This window comes from Scleropages formosus, chromosome 19 (assembly GCF_900964775.1).
Source record: "Scleropages formosus chromosome 19, fSclFor1.1, whole genome shotgun sequence".
NCBI classification, from domain to species: domain Eukaryota; kingdom Metazoa; phylum Chordata; class Actinopteri; order Osteoglossiformes; family Osteoglossidae; genus Scleropages; species Scleropages formosus.
The window spans coordinates 13,888,563-13,907,597 of record NC_041824.1 but is presented as its reverse complement, the minus strand read 5'-3'; the positions used below and the strand labels follow the sequence as shown (position 1 = coordinate 13,907,597).

General features: G+C 43.1%; 1 protein-coding gene across 1 annotated transcript; it reads left to right on the top strand.

Annotated features, from left to right (window-relative positions):
- The first annotated feature begins 5,968 nt into the window (after positions 1-5,968).
- LOC108939096 (Krueppel-like factor 15) lies at positions 5,969-15,011 on the top strand. The gene is made up of 3 exons (XM_018760225.2): positions 5,969-6,122; positions 7,946-9,193; positions 14,643-15,011. Exons 2-3 carry the CDS (start codon positions 8,043-8,045, stop codon positions 14,809-14,811), a joined length of 1,320 nt encoding a protein of 439 aa, XP_018615741.2. The 5' UTR covers positions 5,969-6,122; positions 7,946-8,042; the 3' UTR covers positions 14,812-15,011.
- Positions 15,012-19,035: the final 4,024 nt, after the last annotated feature.

Here is a 19,035-nt window from a genome sequence, read left to right as displayed (position 1 = left end):
TTTCTGAGATCGGTGCGGACGCAGCACAAAAAAGAACCCCCTCCCCGCCTGAGACTTCATTTTGAACTCTGGCCAAAAAAATACGTCTCACCCGTGCTTCTCGACAACAAAGTCGGAAAATGTCTTCGGCAAGGCCGGCGAGGAGCACACCTTTGACCTGCGTGTTTCTGCGGCCTACATCTCTGTGCTAACAAAAATAAGATGCCACCCCTGGAATCCGCACATAAACTGGAGAAGCTGAGTCAGCAAAAGGCGGCCATTTTGGGGAGCGATCGCTAAACGTTGCTGTCCAGCGGGAGTATCTGCTACAGTAGACTGCAGAGTTGAGACATCCAGAGTCCAGCCCCTCTCCCACTGAGTTTCTTCTCGTTCTGATGTCCTCGCTGAAAAAAAATAATCTCTTTTGTGCGTCTGGGAAGTGTTTGTCATCAGCTCCCCCGTGTTGTTCCACGTGTACTGTACCGCTGGCAAACCTCCATTATAGCAGATGCAAAATGTTAGTTGCTTGTTCTTGGCTCTGATATTTGGTTTTTGGTGCGTACTGAAATGTGTCTGTTCTGTACAAAGACCCTCTGTATTATTTCAGGGCATCGGAAAAAAAATAGGGGTTTTATTCAGGGCAGGGCAAGTCTCCGTGTCCGGTGCTTCCTGGCATATATGAGGCGGATAAGTTGGTGTCAGGAATAGTCGATATGAGGAAACCAATACGGAAAAGAAGACCTGCACACGACTGTGAATTGAGAGCAATTTAAATGAAATCGGTGAGTTGTTTGCAGATTGTGCTCCATAGCTCTCTAGACTTCAGACGCAGAGTTTTTGTATAAGTTCCACATTACATTGAGCGTAGGCTGACACTAGTCGGGATGCGCTGTACTTTACTACGCAGAGACATATTGTAACGACCCGCGTTACTGATTTAATGTAAATAGCTGCATTATGGGAAATCTGTAAATAATGTCCGTAACCGCTGGGGCTACGTCGGGGGGAAATGGTGGGTTGACTGTGTCTGCCGCTGTGTTAGGGGGAGCCTAGGGGTGCTAAGGCAGGTTGGCTGTAATTGCAGGTCCTGGAGGAAAAGGGGTCCTTGGACCGAAAGCATTATTTCCCTGGTGCTGGTGTTCGAATAAATCGTTTGTTATGAACGCTGCCTCCGCGTCCTTCTTCGTCCCCTCCAAACCCAAGGCGTTGTGCGCCACAATATCCTAACTTTGGCCTGTTTGTGCACTTCTGTTTTTGTGTTTATATTTGTAAGTAGCGAAAAGCTTTTAGTTTGTTCTAGCAAAAAAATCTAATGTGTTTGCAGTTTGCTGCAGGAGCATATTAAGCACACATATCTAGTATATCAAACACCAGCAGCACTATCGCTCAATTATCACCGCTGAATACTTAACTTCAAAGAATTGTCGCTGGAAAGCTATTGGCAAAAAAGGGTTTGTGCTCTGATGCTTAATGTTCCAAACTTTCTAAGCTTGAGCCAAGACGTGAGTTATAAAGTATGCTTTGCAGCAGAGTTTTTAAACTGAGTCACAAAACTCATTTATAATGTCTGTAATTTTTTAGAAGCTGATATAAGTGCAATTACATAATGAACTCAAATTTTAAGGGTCAATTTTGTGAGATTTTCTTCCCACTCTGTGTTGCACGGGCATGATATATATAGATGACATGAATAATGGTGTTCACTTGTACAATATGTACAATAACTAATAATGTTTTTTTATTAATCTTTGTGGTGTGTATACTGTAGTAAATACCTCAAAAACTGTAATTCCCACATGTAACTTACTTTCTCCATCCACCGTATAAGCATACCATCAGTACCTGGCTGTAAACCCAGGGATGTAGGGGCCTGTGACGCTTTCAGACACAAGCAGAGTAGTGCAAACATCGTTCACAATCCAGCTGTTTTTCCTTGCTATTCTTCTGGGCTGTTTTTTCTCACCAGCTTTCTGTTTTGGAGCCAATGAGGTATTTCTTGGTATTAAGATTGTGCTTAAAATGGATCCGAGGAAAGTGTGCAGTCATTGCACTCTAACTGAGAGGGCTTTGATTTATGTGTAAGGGCCGAGTTACTTCTGACTCCAAGGTTCCTCCTTTGCTTCATAGTGCCAATCCCAAACTGGAACAGGTAGCACTAATACAGCGGCATGGTGGCACAGTGAGTAGCTCTCCTGTTTCATAGTGTCTGGCTGGTGCAAGAGGATGAGGATTTGATCCCTGTTTAGACTGTGAGGCCTTTGCATGTTCTCTGCATTGTCTGCTCAGGTTCCCTCCCACAGTTGAAAGACATGCATTTCAGGTGTATTGGTGACTCTAAAATCTCCCATAGTCTGTGAATAAAAGAGAGAAAGTGTGTTTCACTGGTATGTGAATGGGTGACTCATTGTAAGTCCTCTTGGGTGAATAGGACTGGTACTACTACATAGTGTTCATTGGAAGTTGCTTTGGAAGAAACATATGCTGAATGTCTTTTGGTCTTATCTCTCAGGGGCAAAACTGTGGTCAGAGTCCAGCTGAGACAGAATGACTTCAGTGGCATCTCAAGCCCTTGCCAGGTTCATTGCTGTCCGTCCTTTAATATTTAACGCCAGGGCACCATCATTTAGGAAAAGTGTTCAGTGGTCAATTTCATTTCCTTGCTGGTCGGAAGGGCAAGAAAGAAACCTACAGGGCCAACCCAGACCTATTGGTCTCTCTGTGAGCCGGGATACCGCAGGCCAAATCCAAACATGCTCTGGACAAGGGGTTTTTCCCTCAACATCCTACACAGGAAGAAGTAGGCCAAAGGCAAATCCATTAAAGAGGATGAAATCGTCCACAGCAAGAGGAACCCACTAAGCTTGTCTAATAAGAGTATTAAACCCATGGGCTGGCAGGAAGGACTGCAAAGGTGGAGGGGAAATCACTGGTGTTTCTTTTCCGTTTGCATTGGAAAACACATCACTCAACACTGTGGTTAAAAATAAGACCATTACGCAATATGTGTATATGGAATCAAAATGGATCAATAAATATGCAAAATACGCTACTACCATAGTGATAATTACTGGCAGTCTTGGCATTCCTGGCGAACATTCTGCATTATTATAATGTTTTGTTTTCAGTGGCAAGGAGATGAAAATATTGTTTTTCTTGCCAAACTACAGAAGCATGGACTGCTCATTTTCCTTGGAATTGAACACAGTGTCATTCATTTTGTATAAATAAATATTGTGCTTATAATATACTGCATATTCTGCTGCTACCTATGAGATATATTTCCTTATGGTAAGTAATTTCAGGCATAGAGATGTGTGGTTTATACCTTAATGTCTGCTCTTCTAAAGTTCATATGTCAGGAAGAGCAGAGATGTTAAACTTCCAGTTGACTGTGCCTTTCTCATGCATCACCCATGTGTGCGGTCCCTGGTGAGTTTCCATTTCTGAGTTGCCCCAATCAAAATGTACTGAGTTTATCATCTCAACCAGGATAAGAAAGTCTGATCCAAAGCCTCCGATATCTTTTGCCACTTTCATTACTGACGCACTGCACCAAAAGGCCCTGAACATTAGTTTTCTTTAAAACAGGTCTCATTAAGGCAAAATGAGAAAACAGCAAGTTAATATATGAAAAAGACAGTAAGAAAAAAAAAAAAAACATTTTCTCACAAAAACCATTCATGCAAGAATGTATGTTTAATATTAATTTCCATGGAAAAGAATTATACAACTTTAAATCACATATCTGTGCAGATGGGAAACTAAGCGACAAGATGGAAATACCCTGATCCTGAAGACTTATAGCTTTGTACAAATATATACCTGTACTTAAATATATCCTGCCTGGGTTAAAACAAATTCTTTAATTTCATGTGTTTGTATTTTGTAACATTTTATATCTTATGTATATTTATAGAATGTACAGTACAGTCAGTGCTCTCTGGGCAAAGTTTAAGTTAAAACTTCAGCTTTATTTGAAAGATTTATTTTGAAAAACAGACAGCACCATAACCAAGCCAAAGCAAAATGATATGAATGAACCACAAGTTGCAGTTAATATTATGAACGATTATGTAAATAAGTCAATGGTTTTGATCTCAGTAACCAGTTTTGTCCTGCTAACCACACATAGCAGAAAACATTTGCTGTTTCAGATAAGGCAGAAATAACATAGCTGATTACGCTTTTTTTTCCCAAACCCACAAGTAATTTTCATACAAATACTGTTTGTGCAAGGTCTGGTCATGAAACACAGTCCTTTTTCACTTGCTTGTGAACCTTTTTATTTGAGTGAAGCATCTTGAGATTTTTTCAGTAGCAGGAGTTAATTAGCAGGTCTCTCCAAATCACTTTTTGTAAGAGGGCCTAGGTTCTGCATATGAATTGTCTGGGCAGGTGGCAGAGAAGTACCTATCCAACAGACCACCATGTGTTTTTATTTGTATATCAATTGTCTTTCACTCAGGATAGAAAATATTCTTCTGAGAGTAAGTTTTTTGTCTGCATTTAAACTAAACTTTTCATTAGCCTTAAAAACAAACATGGCCAAAGTTCAATGATGCCACAATTGATAACTATTAATTAAAAATATGCCAAAATAAATGTATAGTTAATATGAAGTTGTACTTTTACACTGTAGTTACTTCATATATTTACTAGTTCTTATACTAAACCATCCACGTTTAGCCCATCAAATAAAATTACACTGCTTGATTTAAGATAATCCTGGTTCAAAGTTTCTACAAGTGCATTCTTCACACACATAGTCTGCAACCGCTTGTCCCAAGTCGGAGCCTAACCCAGCAACACAGGGCGCAGGGCTAGAGGACACACCCAGGATGGGATGCCAGTCCATTGCAAGGCACCCCAAGCAGGATTCAAACCCCAGACCCACCAGAGAGCAGGCACAGGCCAAGCCTGCTGCACCACTGTACCACCTGTAAGCGCGTTCTTTAGTAAATCAGAATAGCTTCAAATAGCCTTATTAATGGGCAACAGGTGATCTTGTGGTTAGATCTGCTGCCTTGCACTTAAAGCACCCAGGTTTGAACCCTAACTCCTGCTGTAGTGCCCTTGAGCAAGGTGCTTTGAATCAATACTCTAAAAAATGGCCTAGCTGAATAAACAGGTAAATCACTGTAAGTACTTTAATGTGAAGTATCTTTGGACAAAACCATCAACTAAATAAATAATAAACGTGTGTCTGCATTTGGTGGACAGCAGAAAGCATTTAATAAATATGGCAAGTAGTATTTTAATCCCTTGATATATGCTGTAGTGTACACTATTGCTCACTATGATGTGTTTATATATTCACAAGGGCTTCAACTTGCAGACCTTTCAGTTAATGCAGAGCATCTGACTTCTGAGTTGCACACAGGTGGACTTCAAACCTATGAACTTCAGGTACACATCTGTTTATCACATAAAATTTCTTATAAATACCATGAAAAAAAATACTCATACAGTAATGTGTCTGAAGAACTAAATTTTAAGTCTATAATAATGCTGTGAAGGCACTCTTATGCCAGATGTGTGCTATTTTATCATATTGCATAACTCAATGCACTTCTAAGTATTCCATTAGTTATGTACAATGAATTATTGCATATATTGATTTAGTGTGAAGTCTATTTCTTTATCTTTACTTTCCTCAGCGTAAAAACGCGCGAATCGAATGAATCATGCATTGCTTGCACGCTCGCCACTGTTAAAGGTCGAAGTTTTCACCTTTTCCCTGTAAAGCGTTAAAGATGCTGACTTTTCTCGCATCGGTGTATAAAGCCTCCGCTCCAGGTGCCACCTGCGAAGTGTCCGGCGCGGCTACAAATCAAAGGCACTCGCTCCATTGACGACAAACGAACACTCCGCCCTCTCCACTCCGCCGTCCAATCGCAGCGCGCAGAGAGGACGAGCCTTCGCGGGCCGTCCCCCGCTTTCACTCTTATTAGCGCGCGCGCAGCAGCGGTCATGTGACTCGAGTGTAGTACTACTGGAGCGCAGCGCGAGGCGAGAAGCGCCGCCTGGGATCGCGATGAGAAGCGGCTCTCAAGTGGCAACTGGCAGCGCTCGCGGCGCACGTTGGTGATCGTGCACGCGCCTGACGTTCTCCTTTGGAATAACGGATTTCGATCAGGAAGAAGGTAAGACTGACAGTTATTTTTCCTTTTCCAGCGTTTCCGCGTAAACCGAGCATCTGTGCGCAGTGGCGCGCGCTGGGCGACAGCGTGTTTACGGCGGACAGCGCGAGCAGCGCTCCTCGCGCTTCAGGGCATTTTAAAGCGGGAGATACGCGGATGATGCCTTGTAACGAAATAGGGAACACTCTGCAGTGCTAAATATTTTCCTTACTGTATGCCTGACTCTACTATAATACATATTTAATACACTTATCAATATGCTACCTTTCTCTAAAAAACGCAGAATAATTCTGTTGTTCCATAAAGCATAATTTTTCTGTGTTGTGTTTTGCACCGCGATCTGTCAGTACCCCTCGCGGTGCGTGGAGTGTGTGTGTCCGAGGAGCGCGAGCGCAGTTTAGTTTTATCGTCAACTGACACGGTGCGCAGGCGAAAGACTGCGACAATGAATGTCACGGAGGGCTATTTTGTGTCTTATTTGGGCGTTTTGCAATAGTGTTGACAGGACATTATCTTATTATGGTCCGTCTTACTCTGTCGGCCACACATGGCATGCTGAATTTGGGGGGGGCACAGAGACAGGTTTGGATCGAAAGGTTTGCACTAGAACTAAAGGTGAAAATGACACACATGCCATGGTGGATGTTGACGTGCTCCTAACGGTCACTACCGGCGAGAGCCGCTGAACAGTCAAGTGAAGCGCTGAAGCAGCAGGTGGCGTAGTGGCTAGGATGGCTGTCTTCATGAGAAGCACCTGCTTTGGGTCGAATCCCGTTTCTCTTTCCCGCTGTAGTGCCCCTAAATCAGGGTACTTACTACAGTAAGTGCCACTGACTGAGTCGGACCGAACGAGACTTCAGCGATTACTCGTGTTGATGTTGTCAAGCCGGGTAAGCCGGGCAAGCCGGGCCATGTCTCCGGCGGCAGGAATACCACTGGAACTCAGGGAGAACATAGTTACATACGAACTCCATAAAAACGGAATGGGGATCGAAGCCCAGATTCGAAACTACAGCATGATTATAATAGACTGAGAGGCACCTGCGCTACTTGCTGCGCAACCGACCGTACCGCTACGGCACAAAATCATGCTGTATGAATGGATAAAACATCATAAAGTTTATGATCGAACGTTAAAATTGACTTGTACGAAGGAGGCCTAATGAATAATAATTTTAAAATGTTCAGACTTCTTCTTTCTGCATCACATTCGGTTGAGCCTTTGGTAAGCAAATACCGAAGCCCTTGCAGAATTTATAAAATATATGTTGGATTAAATTTTTAACACCCATTCGATTTTATAAAGTTTTCTGTGATTTTTTTTTTTTCTACTGTGTGTCTCCGGACTGACTGCTGCTGGACAGTCTAAAGAGTTATTTACGTTTCTAGTAAATGGACTGGGCAGATGAGCAAGCTGAATACCTCTGTCTTGAACATCATCATTATTATTATTATTATTATTATTATTATTATTATTGTTGTTGGTGGTGGTGGTGGTGGTGATGGTGAAACTGAACAGGAACTTTACTTAAACGGTTTTATTCCGAACAAGGTTTTTGCTCTGAATATTCTGGTACAGTGTCAGGTGACAACATGTTTGTTTTAACTTTAGTTTGGTTAAAATTTAACTTTAGGCTATGTCTTAAATATTTGCTTTTGACATTTGCTGCAGTGTAACATTTGACAAACACCTTTGAATGTTGGCATTTGCCTTTTCAGACCTATTGAGAGTTTTCACAATAATGTTTACCATTTAAATCGCCGGGTTTGTAAAATCACATCATCTGCATTGGAGTTACCTACAGTTTTGTCTCTTTTCTTTCCAGAAAGAAGAGGAAAAGAATCTAGATCTGTGCAGACAGCAAGTCGTAAGACCCCGGACGCAGAGAGGAGACCGAAGAGTTTTAGTCGGCTTGGCCAGGAATGGTGGATCACTTACGAGCAAGCGAGGAGATCTTTCTGTCCTATGCAGGCTCCCCACCCACACACCAGATGTTGGACATGGTGACCAACACGGGGAGCTACCCGATGCTGGCCTCGCCTTTCTCTGAGGATGATCTGAGTGACTCGTCCAGTCCGCGCTCCTGCTCCAGCCCAGAGTCTCAGGTGCTCAGCTCCAGCTATGGCAGCAGTTCCAGCACTGAGAGCCAGGACAGCATCCTGGACTTCCTGCTCTCTCAGACCTCCCTTGGCTGCAGCTCCACGGCTCCTCTCTCGGGCGTCCTGTGGGGGTCACGGAGAGACTCCGGTCCGCAGCCTGTGAAGGAGGAGAGCTTCGAGTTCCCCATCTTCACAGCTGACATGGAGGACCAGGAGGGGCTCTTCCAGCCCACCCTGGAAGAAATAGAGGAGTTCCTTGAGGAGAACATGGAGGTGGTGGCACTGAAGCAGGAGGTGGGCGAAGAGGCAGCTTTGGAGGTGCGAGGCCAGATATCAGTGGTATCGGATAGTGAAGCTCAGCTAACAGACCAAACGGTGCCAAGTTTTAATGACACCCTCACAGCAGGTTCAAATACCAAAGGTATGCAGAAGGTGCACGAGTCAGGTCTGGTGTCCTGCAGTGAGATGAAGGCGCAGGAGGTCTCCTCCAAGCCAGTGACAGTGGATGGTGGTGGGGTTCCGGTCATCCTGCAAATTCAGCCGATTCAGATCAAACAAGAACAGAAGTCCAGCACATCCCCAGTCCAGGTTCCTCAGCCTACCCAGCCTGCCTCTGACATTAAAATTGCCCAGCTGTTGGTCAACATTCAAGGACAGACCTTTGCCCTGGTGCCCCAGGTAATGCCCTCTACCAGCCTCAATGTGTCCTCCAAGTTCGTCCGCATTGCCCCGGTCCCCATTGCGGCCAAGCCTATGGGGCATGAAGACAGTGGGGCAGGGGGCCAGGCTGCAGGCCTTCTTTCTGGGAGCCAGAAGTTCCAAAAGAACCCAGTTGCGGACCTTATAAAAATGCACAAATGCACTTTTCCTGGATGCACCAAGATGTACACCAAGAGCAGTCACCTGAAGGCCCACCTGAGGAGGCACACTGGGGAGAAGCCCTTTGCATGCACTTGGGCGGGTTGTGGATGGAGGTGCGTATGTCTTTATGTCAATGGACCGGAAGGAACATCTTTTGTCGCAAAAATAAGCTTAGCTTGTAGAGGATGTCTGATGTTCTGAAAGCTTGGGTGACACTACAGGTATTCTACTCAGAAACCTGGGACGACCCTTGAGGTCTAGGAATGAGGTGATCACCAAAACTCACATGCTTTTTTTATTCAATCTGGTTATCTGACTGTGGCTGTTTTAGGTGTATTTGACTGAGGTTAAAAAAGCAGTAAAAGGGACCTTGTTTCTGTCTTCGCTCGTCCATAGTTTCTCAAAATATTGGGGATGCTGAGGCTCTTAAGTATCAGTTTCAAGTTTTGGCTTTTAGTTAACATGAGTGGTTTTGAACTGTGTGAGCTTACTTTTGGTTAATTGTTTAGTTAGATTACATTTTGGCTGGATGGCAACTCATTTCTGTCAGACTCAATTTGCTAGTTTCTCATGCTCTCATTTTTTCTTATCTTTTTTTTTTTTTTTTTTTTTTTTTTTTTATTGCCAAGCATAAAATTAGATAAGGTCTTTGATGTGTGTGCTGACTTTGCCCCTTGCGGTCTGCCTGGTGGCACTCAGCCTAGATTAAAGCTCTCCGTCTTTTTACAAGTGACACGCTGTTGATAGGACTGGTTTTACAAGTGGCACTCCTCCTCAAACTGTCGCCAGGGGTGCTCATAGGTATTTCAGGTTGCTCAATGCTGTCCCTGGTGATGCTCTGTGAACATGTTACCCAGAAGTCTGATTCTACTCAGGTGCATTATTTTTGGTATCATAGTAAGCAACTAGAGCACCTTTTAGATCAGTTTAGAGCTTAAATTCAGGTCCATAATCCACCCATCCATGATTCATCATCCGTCACCAGCAAACACTTGTAAACTGCAGGGTTGCGGTTTCATATCTTCAGTATCGTGTGTAAATATGCCAGTCACTTGTTAATTTGAAAGAAGTTAGTTAGCCAGATGGAATGTGGAACGTGGTACGCTCCAGAATTATAAGATAGGCAATGCTCACCACTTTTCCATCCTTCTCGGTAGTCAGATTAGCCCCCTGTTGAGCACTGAAACATTGCCACGGGCTATAAATGATCCCCCGAAGATGGATTTCTGGAGGTTTTTCCTATTTCAGGAAATGGGCGTGCAGAGTGAAAAATGCAACCCCCATCTGCTGTTTCGATGTCCTGCTTCTGCAAGCGTGTTTCTCATTCCTTCGGCTGGTCTTCAGGAAATGGAGCAAAAGCTACACATCCAGGATCCTGGCGTGGGTCTCCTTTTACAACACTTTGTAGTTCTGTTGTGCGCTAAACAGACCCTGTTCCCAAAGTAGAAATCGGACCTTCTACGCACCCTCGTTGCAACAGGTCATGAGTTGATAGGCGGCATGACCTTTTTCTGCCTTTAGCGCAAATTGTTATCCGCTGTGACTGAGCTGATGGCGCTGGAACAGCTGTCACGTTGCACCGCTGAAATGAGCGCCTGTGAAATTCCATGGCTTATGTCTTTGAGATGTGACACCAGCGTGGATGTCAGAGTCACTTTTAACATGTTATGCTGTTGGGGCCTTGAAGATGGGATGTTGCCTATGTTTGGAATTGCATGCATGCAACTCTGAGGTTCTTCAGCTGCGTGTTTGTGTTTGTGTTTGTGTTTGTGTTTGTGTTTGTGTTCATTAGCCGTCACTGAGGAAATGGAGTGTGCAGGAAGGCCTTTAATGTAGAGGGAGTGCTGCTCGTGTAGGTCTCTTACAACCTGATCGCAGGACAGACATGCCAATAAGGCAGGGCAACACTTGGCACGACATCCTGGGGACGCTGTCGATGAAAGGTGCTGTCTGGTCACCCCACAGTCTGTCAGTGCAATATTGTACAGCCCATCGTCACTTCAAAATGATATATTTGTGTGTTTGAAAATATCAAAGTTGTGCCTTTTATCAGCTGATACTGATAAGAACTCACAAGTTTGTTTTCCTGTTTGTATGAATTTTACATTCAGTGTATGAGTTAAATTTTTATATTCCATTGCCGGGACCTTAAAGCCTGGTTTAAGATGCTCGTGTCAGTCTCTCATTTTAGCTAATTCAGAAATTTTTGTCAAAGTGTATGTGTATTGTCTCTATGTATGAATATTTTAATTTAAATTCAGTTGAATTATATTCAGTTTAGTGGGGGTGCGGTGGCGCAGTGGGTTGGACCACAGTCCTGCTCTCCGGTGGGTCTGGGGTTTGAGTCCCGCTTGGGGTGCCTTGTGACGGACTGGCGTCCTGTCCTGGGTGTGTCCCCTCCCCCTCCAGCCTTGCGCCCTGAGTTGCCGGGTTAGGCTCCGGTTCCCCGTGACCCTGTATGGGACAAGCGGTTCTGAAAATGTGTGTGTGTGTGTATATTCAGTTTAATTTTTTTTTTTTTTAAGAACACTCATCTCACAAGGGTGAAACCATTCCAAATGGAATGAAACAGTGCAGAAATTCAATAGTCAGAGCTGACTGTAGCGTAAGACAGCTAGCAGTTGAGGAAAGGGAAAAAAAAAAAAAAAAACTCTCCACTGTAAAGAGAGAGAGAGAAATAAACATCTGGGGGTCCAGTGGGTGGCTGTTTTGCTGTGGTGACAAGGGACATGTGGACATATCTAATAGAAAAGACTGGTCTGCCAGTCTGATACACCATCTTTTTGTAATCTAGTAAATAAATCAGTAATCAGTAGAAAAAAAATCACATCCACATTTATCACACTGGCTGAAATAGTTTCTGTTGTGAAATGAACTTTGATGTTTTGCAGTAGCAAGAGAGGCCTGCAGGATCTGGAGGGAATAAGATGGAGGTCGTGATGGGAAGTGTTTTGATCCTGTATATAACTGATGGGGTATGAAGTGCCCTGAAAGTGTGAAAAGAAAGCAAATTATACCTACTGAATAGTTACCATGACCCCCTCCGCTGGAACGCGGGGCCCAGCGAAGCGCTTCGCTCCGGCTGGGCTGCAGCGTCTCACGGCGGTTTGCAGTCGCAGCCTCGCATGCAGGACAGTCACTAAACATACAGCAGGGCTTCAGTGAAAAAAGAAATAATATGTAAAACTGAACAGAACTTATACATGAACTGTTTGTTATTCCCTGTCAATGAGCGTGTTTGTTTCTCCCCAAAAGGCCCTCAGCACACTGTTTAGAGTGCATGCTTTAATCTGGGCCAAGTGGACAGCGTCTAGGGGGGATCACCAAGAGCAGGACCCTTCACGTGGGAGGAATGCTGAACGGGAAGGCAAAAAGGAACGGGCCTCGGGCGGCTGGGCTGCCGACGGTGAAAGCTGGGCGTCTGGCAACACTCCAGAGAGAGAGTTTGCTTAAGGCCTCCATCAGACACGCTGTCGAAACTGCGTTTGCTGGGTCTGAGGTTGCGATAAGAAGACGGCCAGTCCCGCCACCGTTTAGCGCCCGACTTGATTTTTTAACGTCAAATTGTACACGTTACCCAGTGAGAGTTATGCTCTTTCCAGCTACTATGGTAGGCAGCAAAAAAATGTAAGGGCTTTAGCTTCTGACCAGAAGGCTGGCAGTTCAAGCCCCAGGAGGGGCCTTTCTCTTACACTCTTGAGAAGTTACGTTTCCTCAGTATTTCAGTAAAATATCCAGCCGCAGAAATTTCTAATGCAAAGAAGATGTCGGATGAAAGGTGGTCATAAGCTGTAACGGCACGTGCTGTGGTGGTTAGGGCTGCCAACGTTGGATCTGGAAGTTGTACAGTAGGTTCACATTCCACCTGCTGCTGAAGTACCCTTAAGCAAGGTGCTTGCAATGAATTGATACAGTAAAAACTAACCGGCTGTGAAAATGGGTAAATCGTTGTAAGGTGCTTTGGAAGACGGTGTTGTCTAAATAAAGAACTGTGTTGCAGCATCTTATTGTGGATTCTCAACTTATAGTTTTTTCACCTTGATCCAGTTTTGCGTTAATGTACAATTTCCATAAGCTGCTTCAAGCTACGCCCTCTGCGGAGGTATAACAGCATGGCCTTTAAAGAAGCTCAGCCTCAGTCTTATCCCCCTGAAGTGTTTCCCCGAACAGCAGATGCACATTTACACTCTTCCAATCTCGTGTCACGGCTTTGAAGCGTCCTGTGCCATCCATTGCACCATATTCGCTTAATTTTGAACTGAGCTAAATTCCAATCCTGGACTGTTTTTTTTTTTTTTTTTTTGTCTTGCAGGCCTGTTCATACTCTTTTCATATGAAGGCTATGATTGGTTTTATATGAGGTTTATGTAACATGAAGCCTTACAAGTTATTTTGCCCCTGGAAAGATACCTTTCTTACTGAGAGAAGAAGCCAGCACAGGTTCAGCCATGAGCATTTTGCACCACTTGCAGAGGAGTACATCACTCGAACAGCACTACACAGAGCCACTTCAGATGTTTTTCATCAGTTTCTTATGAAAAATTAGCGCTTCTTTGTGATTTGGGCTCGCTGACATTGTATGTTGCGTGTTGGCGTGCGAGAATGGTTTTGCTAAACACAAAGACTGTATTCATAATTCCTCCGTTTTCAACACACACCCTTATTCAGTGCCATGCAGGATGCAAGCAGTGGACACACATTGCATATGATGTTCTGTTGCTACAATTGTTTTGTTGAGGGGTAGGATGAAGTTATCTTGGTGGAACAGTGTGTACTGACCCGGTGCAGATGTCCACTGAGCTCTGTTTCTCCTTCCATTGCCATGGTGGCCCCTCAGTGTTTTTTTTTCTAAAATGATCTGCTTGACAGATGTGCAAGCAGAAGGAGTTTTCAATGTGATTTGTCTGAGATTTGTTTCCTAGACAATTTGCATAAGGGGAAATATTAACATTTTGTTTCATTGCCCATGGGTGTAGTAACTGAAGGTTAAATGTGTGCACCAGTAGGGTTTTGTTCGGACTCGTCTCTCCTCCTTGTGCTGTTCTTGCTGAGGGGATCTTGCAGCAGTTGGCATGAAGGACTGTTTCCAAGGGGACACCTTGCTGTCAGATGATGCTGCCAAATCATCTGCATGAACTGAAGGTTTTGACCTTAACTCCCCCAACTGTCAGACTCATGCAGGTGTTGGTCACTTCACAACATTCTTCCCATTATTACCTCCTTATGAATGATTGTGAAAATGTACCACAATCTTTTTCTCCACATTTGATTGCGTTTACATTTATTGTCTTTTCTCCAAAGTGTAGCTTTCAGAACATACAGTGTTAAACTGCTTAAAACTATTTACCCATTTACAGTTGGGAATTTTTATTATTTTTTTTAATTGGAGCAATTCAACATAAATACCTTACTCAAGGATACTACAAGAGGAGGTGGGACTCAAACCTGCACTCCTCTGTTCCAAAGGTGGCAAATCTAACGCCGCTATGGTAGCGCCAGCTTGCCGCTCATCTCAGTGAGCTGTTCACATTTGTATCTTCTTTCCCTCTTATTTCTTCTCAGGTTCTCTCGATCAGATGAGCTCTCTCGTCACCGACGTTCCCACTCCGGCGTGAAGCCCTATCAGTGTCCTGCCTGTGACAAGAAATTTGCCCGCAGCGACCACCTGTCCAAACACATCAAGGTGCACCGCTTCCCGCGCGGCAGTAGGACATTGCGGGCCACCAACTGACCCCGAGTACTGTGGCTGAGGGAGGGGGCACGCAACATGTGCCCTAATGTCCACGTGTGGGTCTGTGTCAATGAGCGTTGACATGGCACAGTTACGGTACTGTCGTAATTTATTGTTTGAGGCAAAAAAATAATAGACGAAACGAACGGCAAACAAAAACTGTTACTTGATACTACGTCCATTTGGATGTTCTGAGCTTCTTGCAGATTGATTTTTTTTTTTTTTTGTGTTTTGCTTCTGTTTCTCATTCAGATTTAAATTAAAAAGATCAGTAGTATATCACTCAAAGTATTGTTTTTTGTACTTTGAGATTTGGTTTATTATCAGTAGTATATTGCTCAAAGTATTCTCTTTTTCTACTTTGAGGTTTCACTTTTACTGGTGTACCCTGCTTTTAAAGTCATTTGAACAGTAACGGAAGTATCAACATTCCTTATTTTATATAACGTTGCCTGTTTTTTTTTTTTTTTTTATAGAAGTTGTTGCTTAAATCCTGTTAAGCATACCAAGAAATGTGTGAAAACTTGAACTACTGATAAAAATCAGGATCATGTCACTATAAGCTACAGGCACACTTTTGAGATGTTTGTGTTGTGATATTGAAGCTTCATTAAAAAAAACAACTGTTCACTCATAGAACTTTAACTGAGTAGCAGGTGGTTGGATGAGCAATGAAAATGACTATAGAAAAGAGACTATAGAGTGTGACTATAGAGAAAAGAGACGTGCACATTAAAGATTGTGAGGTATTACGTTTATATGTGAGCCTGCTGGCCTTCTGAACAGTATTGAAGATTTTTATTCATATTTCATTTTTGTTTTATGTTTTACTTTTTAAGCTGGCGGTTTTATCCTTTCTTGGGTTCTTATGTTTCATGTTAACACATCATAAGACCAATACAGTTTGAACACCAAAATGTAACACTTGCTGGACCTTAGCAAAATGAACCAACCTTACAGGGGCCAATGTTTTTAGTTTAGCTATTTATAATTAGCCAGATTTTTTTTTTTTTTTTTTTTTTTTTTTTTTTTGGGGGGGGAAAAAAAAGCCATGCCATCAGAAAAATGATGCATGTATTTGGAAAAAGCAAACGAAAAAAAAAGTTCTCAATATTTAGCAGCAGCCATGGGACTCGAAGTCTCCCTTGCCGACACAACATCTGCCTCAAGTCAGCAACACGCAACTGAAATGGCAACTGCCTTTATAGCTGGAATGGAGCTCTTGCCAGCTGCTGTGTTTGGCTGGGCCACGGGCGCACAAGTTCGCTGGAACCGCAAGGTGCTAAACTTCCTTACGGGCACTTAGGATAAACAGTTATTTCTGTAGATCGTGAAGAAAGGTAGCTACTCTTAATAGCATCACTGCCTGACCCCCATGCATACCTTCTGTTTGTTTAAAGTGCTCATCCGAGATCAGTGCACTGACTGGAGCTCGGATTAGTATTCATTTATGGGTGGTGGTATAGTAGGGGTAGAGACGGTGCAATGTTGGCATCATCCTTTGCGATCCTGGTTGCCCATAAACCAAAACCGTGCTGGCCTTTATGCTACAGTATGATGAACACTCAGTAAAGGGATGCTGTATTTGTGTTTAAAGGGACGAGAGGAGGGAGAATGTGCATATGATAGTGCATTCCTCCTATTCAAATGAATGCTCTAACAAGTGTTTATCACACACAGTGAATGTATGTAAATAAGCAGACATGTACATACGGTTGCTGCATCTTAAGAGACTAAAAGATTCTTCCAATAACACCAGAAATCTGTGACCTTGTAAATTTATAGGTGAAACTGTAAACAAGTGTACATAACATAACAATTCATTATATATAAATATAAATATATATATTTTCCTTGTTCTTCATAAGAAGCATTTACAAATAAAAATTAAAAAGTAAGTTTTGTGTGCTGTAGTTATTTTTTGCCTTTTCATCCCAAAAATGTCTGGCATAAAAAAAAGTATAGAGATACCAGAAGATACTTGAATCTGTGGATAAATCATGACTCCATTATTGTAGTACAGGCTGCATGTCCAACTGAAATGTAACATTACTCTGCAGGTTAACAAGATTTTATAGATAAGTATAAAGAAAAACACTAGCACAAAGAATAAACTGTGATTAATTATTGCTATTCCCTGCATTGATGCCATTTATGCTAAGGCAAACAAAAGCAGGCCAGAATGTTCTGGCAAGAATGTGTAAGGATGGCTAGGTTTTCAAACATTTTGTAAAATTTTTTTATATCGCTTTGCCAGCGAACGGAGACAAGGCTATGTTTTTTGTTTGTGAGTTACAAGGATACTGCACGGACTCAGTGCAGGCCATATGGAGCTCATTTGCAGAGTTATTTTCCCTATTTACTTAACCTGCACTCCAATAGGAAGTTGTGCTAATCTTGGAGCCGTCTCTCAGGAGCCAAGCAGTCGGTGGCCAACGCCATCCCAGAAGCTGCTTAGTCATGCCGCTGGGGGGAAGGGGCTCCGCATAAACTCAGTTCTGCAAAGGCCAACGCTTCAGATTTACACCCTTCCATCAACCCTGCCCCATGCATGCTGGGACACAAGAGGACCTTAATGCAAGCCAGCTGTCCAGGGCCTCTCCGGAGTCATGTCGGCCTTGAGCCTGCTTCAGAGGGTTAGGGACAAGTGGCCCATCCTGTTCCCCTGCTGGGGGGCTAATTTGTTGATCTGCTGCCAGATCAGTGGTTATTGGAAAGGATCAACATGCTTTGTCACAATGCTTGCTGTATAACCAGATATGATGAGCCTGACACATTCCATAGGTTACCATTTAATTAATCTGTGGGGGCCACCTTTAATTTATGATAATTCCATCAATAGTGCTTAGAATACTTCAATTAAAATGGACTTCAAACTGTTCGGTCAACAGCAAGACTACTTTGGCAAGAGAAAGCTACACATCAGTTCAATTTCATTTATTTTTATAGAGCACTCTTCTCACCATTTTGCAATGGACTGGTGTTCCGTCCAGGGTGTACCTGTGCCCAATAATTCTGGGAATCTTCGGATTACCGTGACTCTGCTCAAGGCAAGTGGTTATTCAAATTTGGAAAAAAACTCCCAATCATCACCGAAGCAAGAAAAATAAACCTCTGAGGGTCTTAGTACCAGTTGTTATACATCTCCCCTGGATATTTACTGTGGTAACAGGAGACCTGTGTGTCCACAGTGCGTTGGTCTAATACCAAAAAGACCTGTACAACATTAAGTCTCAGCAACAATCTACAGAAGCTATAATTCATTCTCCAAGCCCAAGGTTGCTGTCAGCAAGTAACACAGTAGTAAGAGCTGCTGTCTTTGGAGTTAGAGGGCCCAGGTTTGACTCCTACTTCCTGAGCTCGTCCTCCTGAGTAAGATTTTCACCCTGAACTGCTCCACTGAAAATTAATGAGCTGTATAAATCAGTGTTATTGTTAGATGCTTGAGAGAAAATGGACAACAAACACAGACTGAATTTGCCTGGCTAAATTCAGAGGTTAATCTATCAATCATGGGCTGGACTGGGGAAGGTATGCCAACTAGTTTGGAGGACAGGTAATCCTGGGCCATTTAAAAATACCCATGGAGTTACACTGACACCAGATGACTCTGTGCACATGTGAGGTTGCAAATGTGCTTGGTAACATGGGTTATATTTAACAATGATGTCCAGCAGGCAGATCTGTGAGCAAAGTACAGAAAGCAGGGTAACATGACACCACACCTCCTCACCTGATCTATGACCAGTGAAGTCCGTATCTGTAGATCTCCGTTACCCTAAGCCCTCAGAGAACATTCCACAACTGTCTTCCTTTGAAATGGTGTCATTGACACCAGGGAGAGGCTAAAAGTGATCTAACTGCTCTTCCTTGTTAACAGTTTGTCTCTAGGCTTACACCATTTTTCCTGTGTTCCTTACACTTTGCAAACTCTGGAAAAAACTGATAGGCGCTTGGCGAAGCCAAATTTTGGAGCTGTCCTCAATGTTGTATCACTCTGGAAATGTCACATAACCTCTTGCTAATAAAGAGTATTTCCTGTGATTCTGAAATTTAAGACAAAATTCTCAGCGGTTATGGCGAAATTTGTTTTTCAGCTTGCAGACTCATGAATTTGGGATGTCAGCTGTAGAGCCAAATGGTCATCAAAAAATTTTACACTTATTCCACATTTAGAGACATGGCTCCAGACATTTTGATAATAGTGGCAGTTTGTTAGTAGAG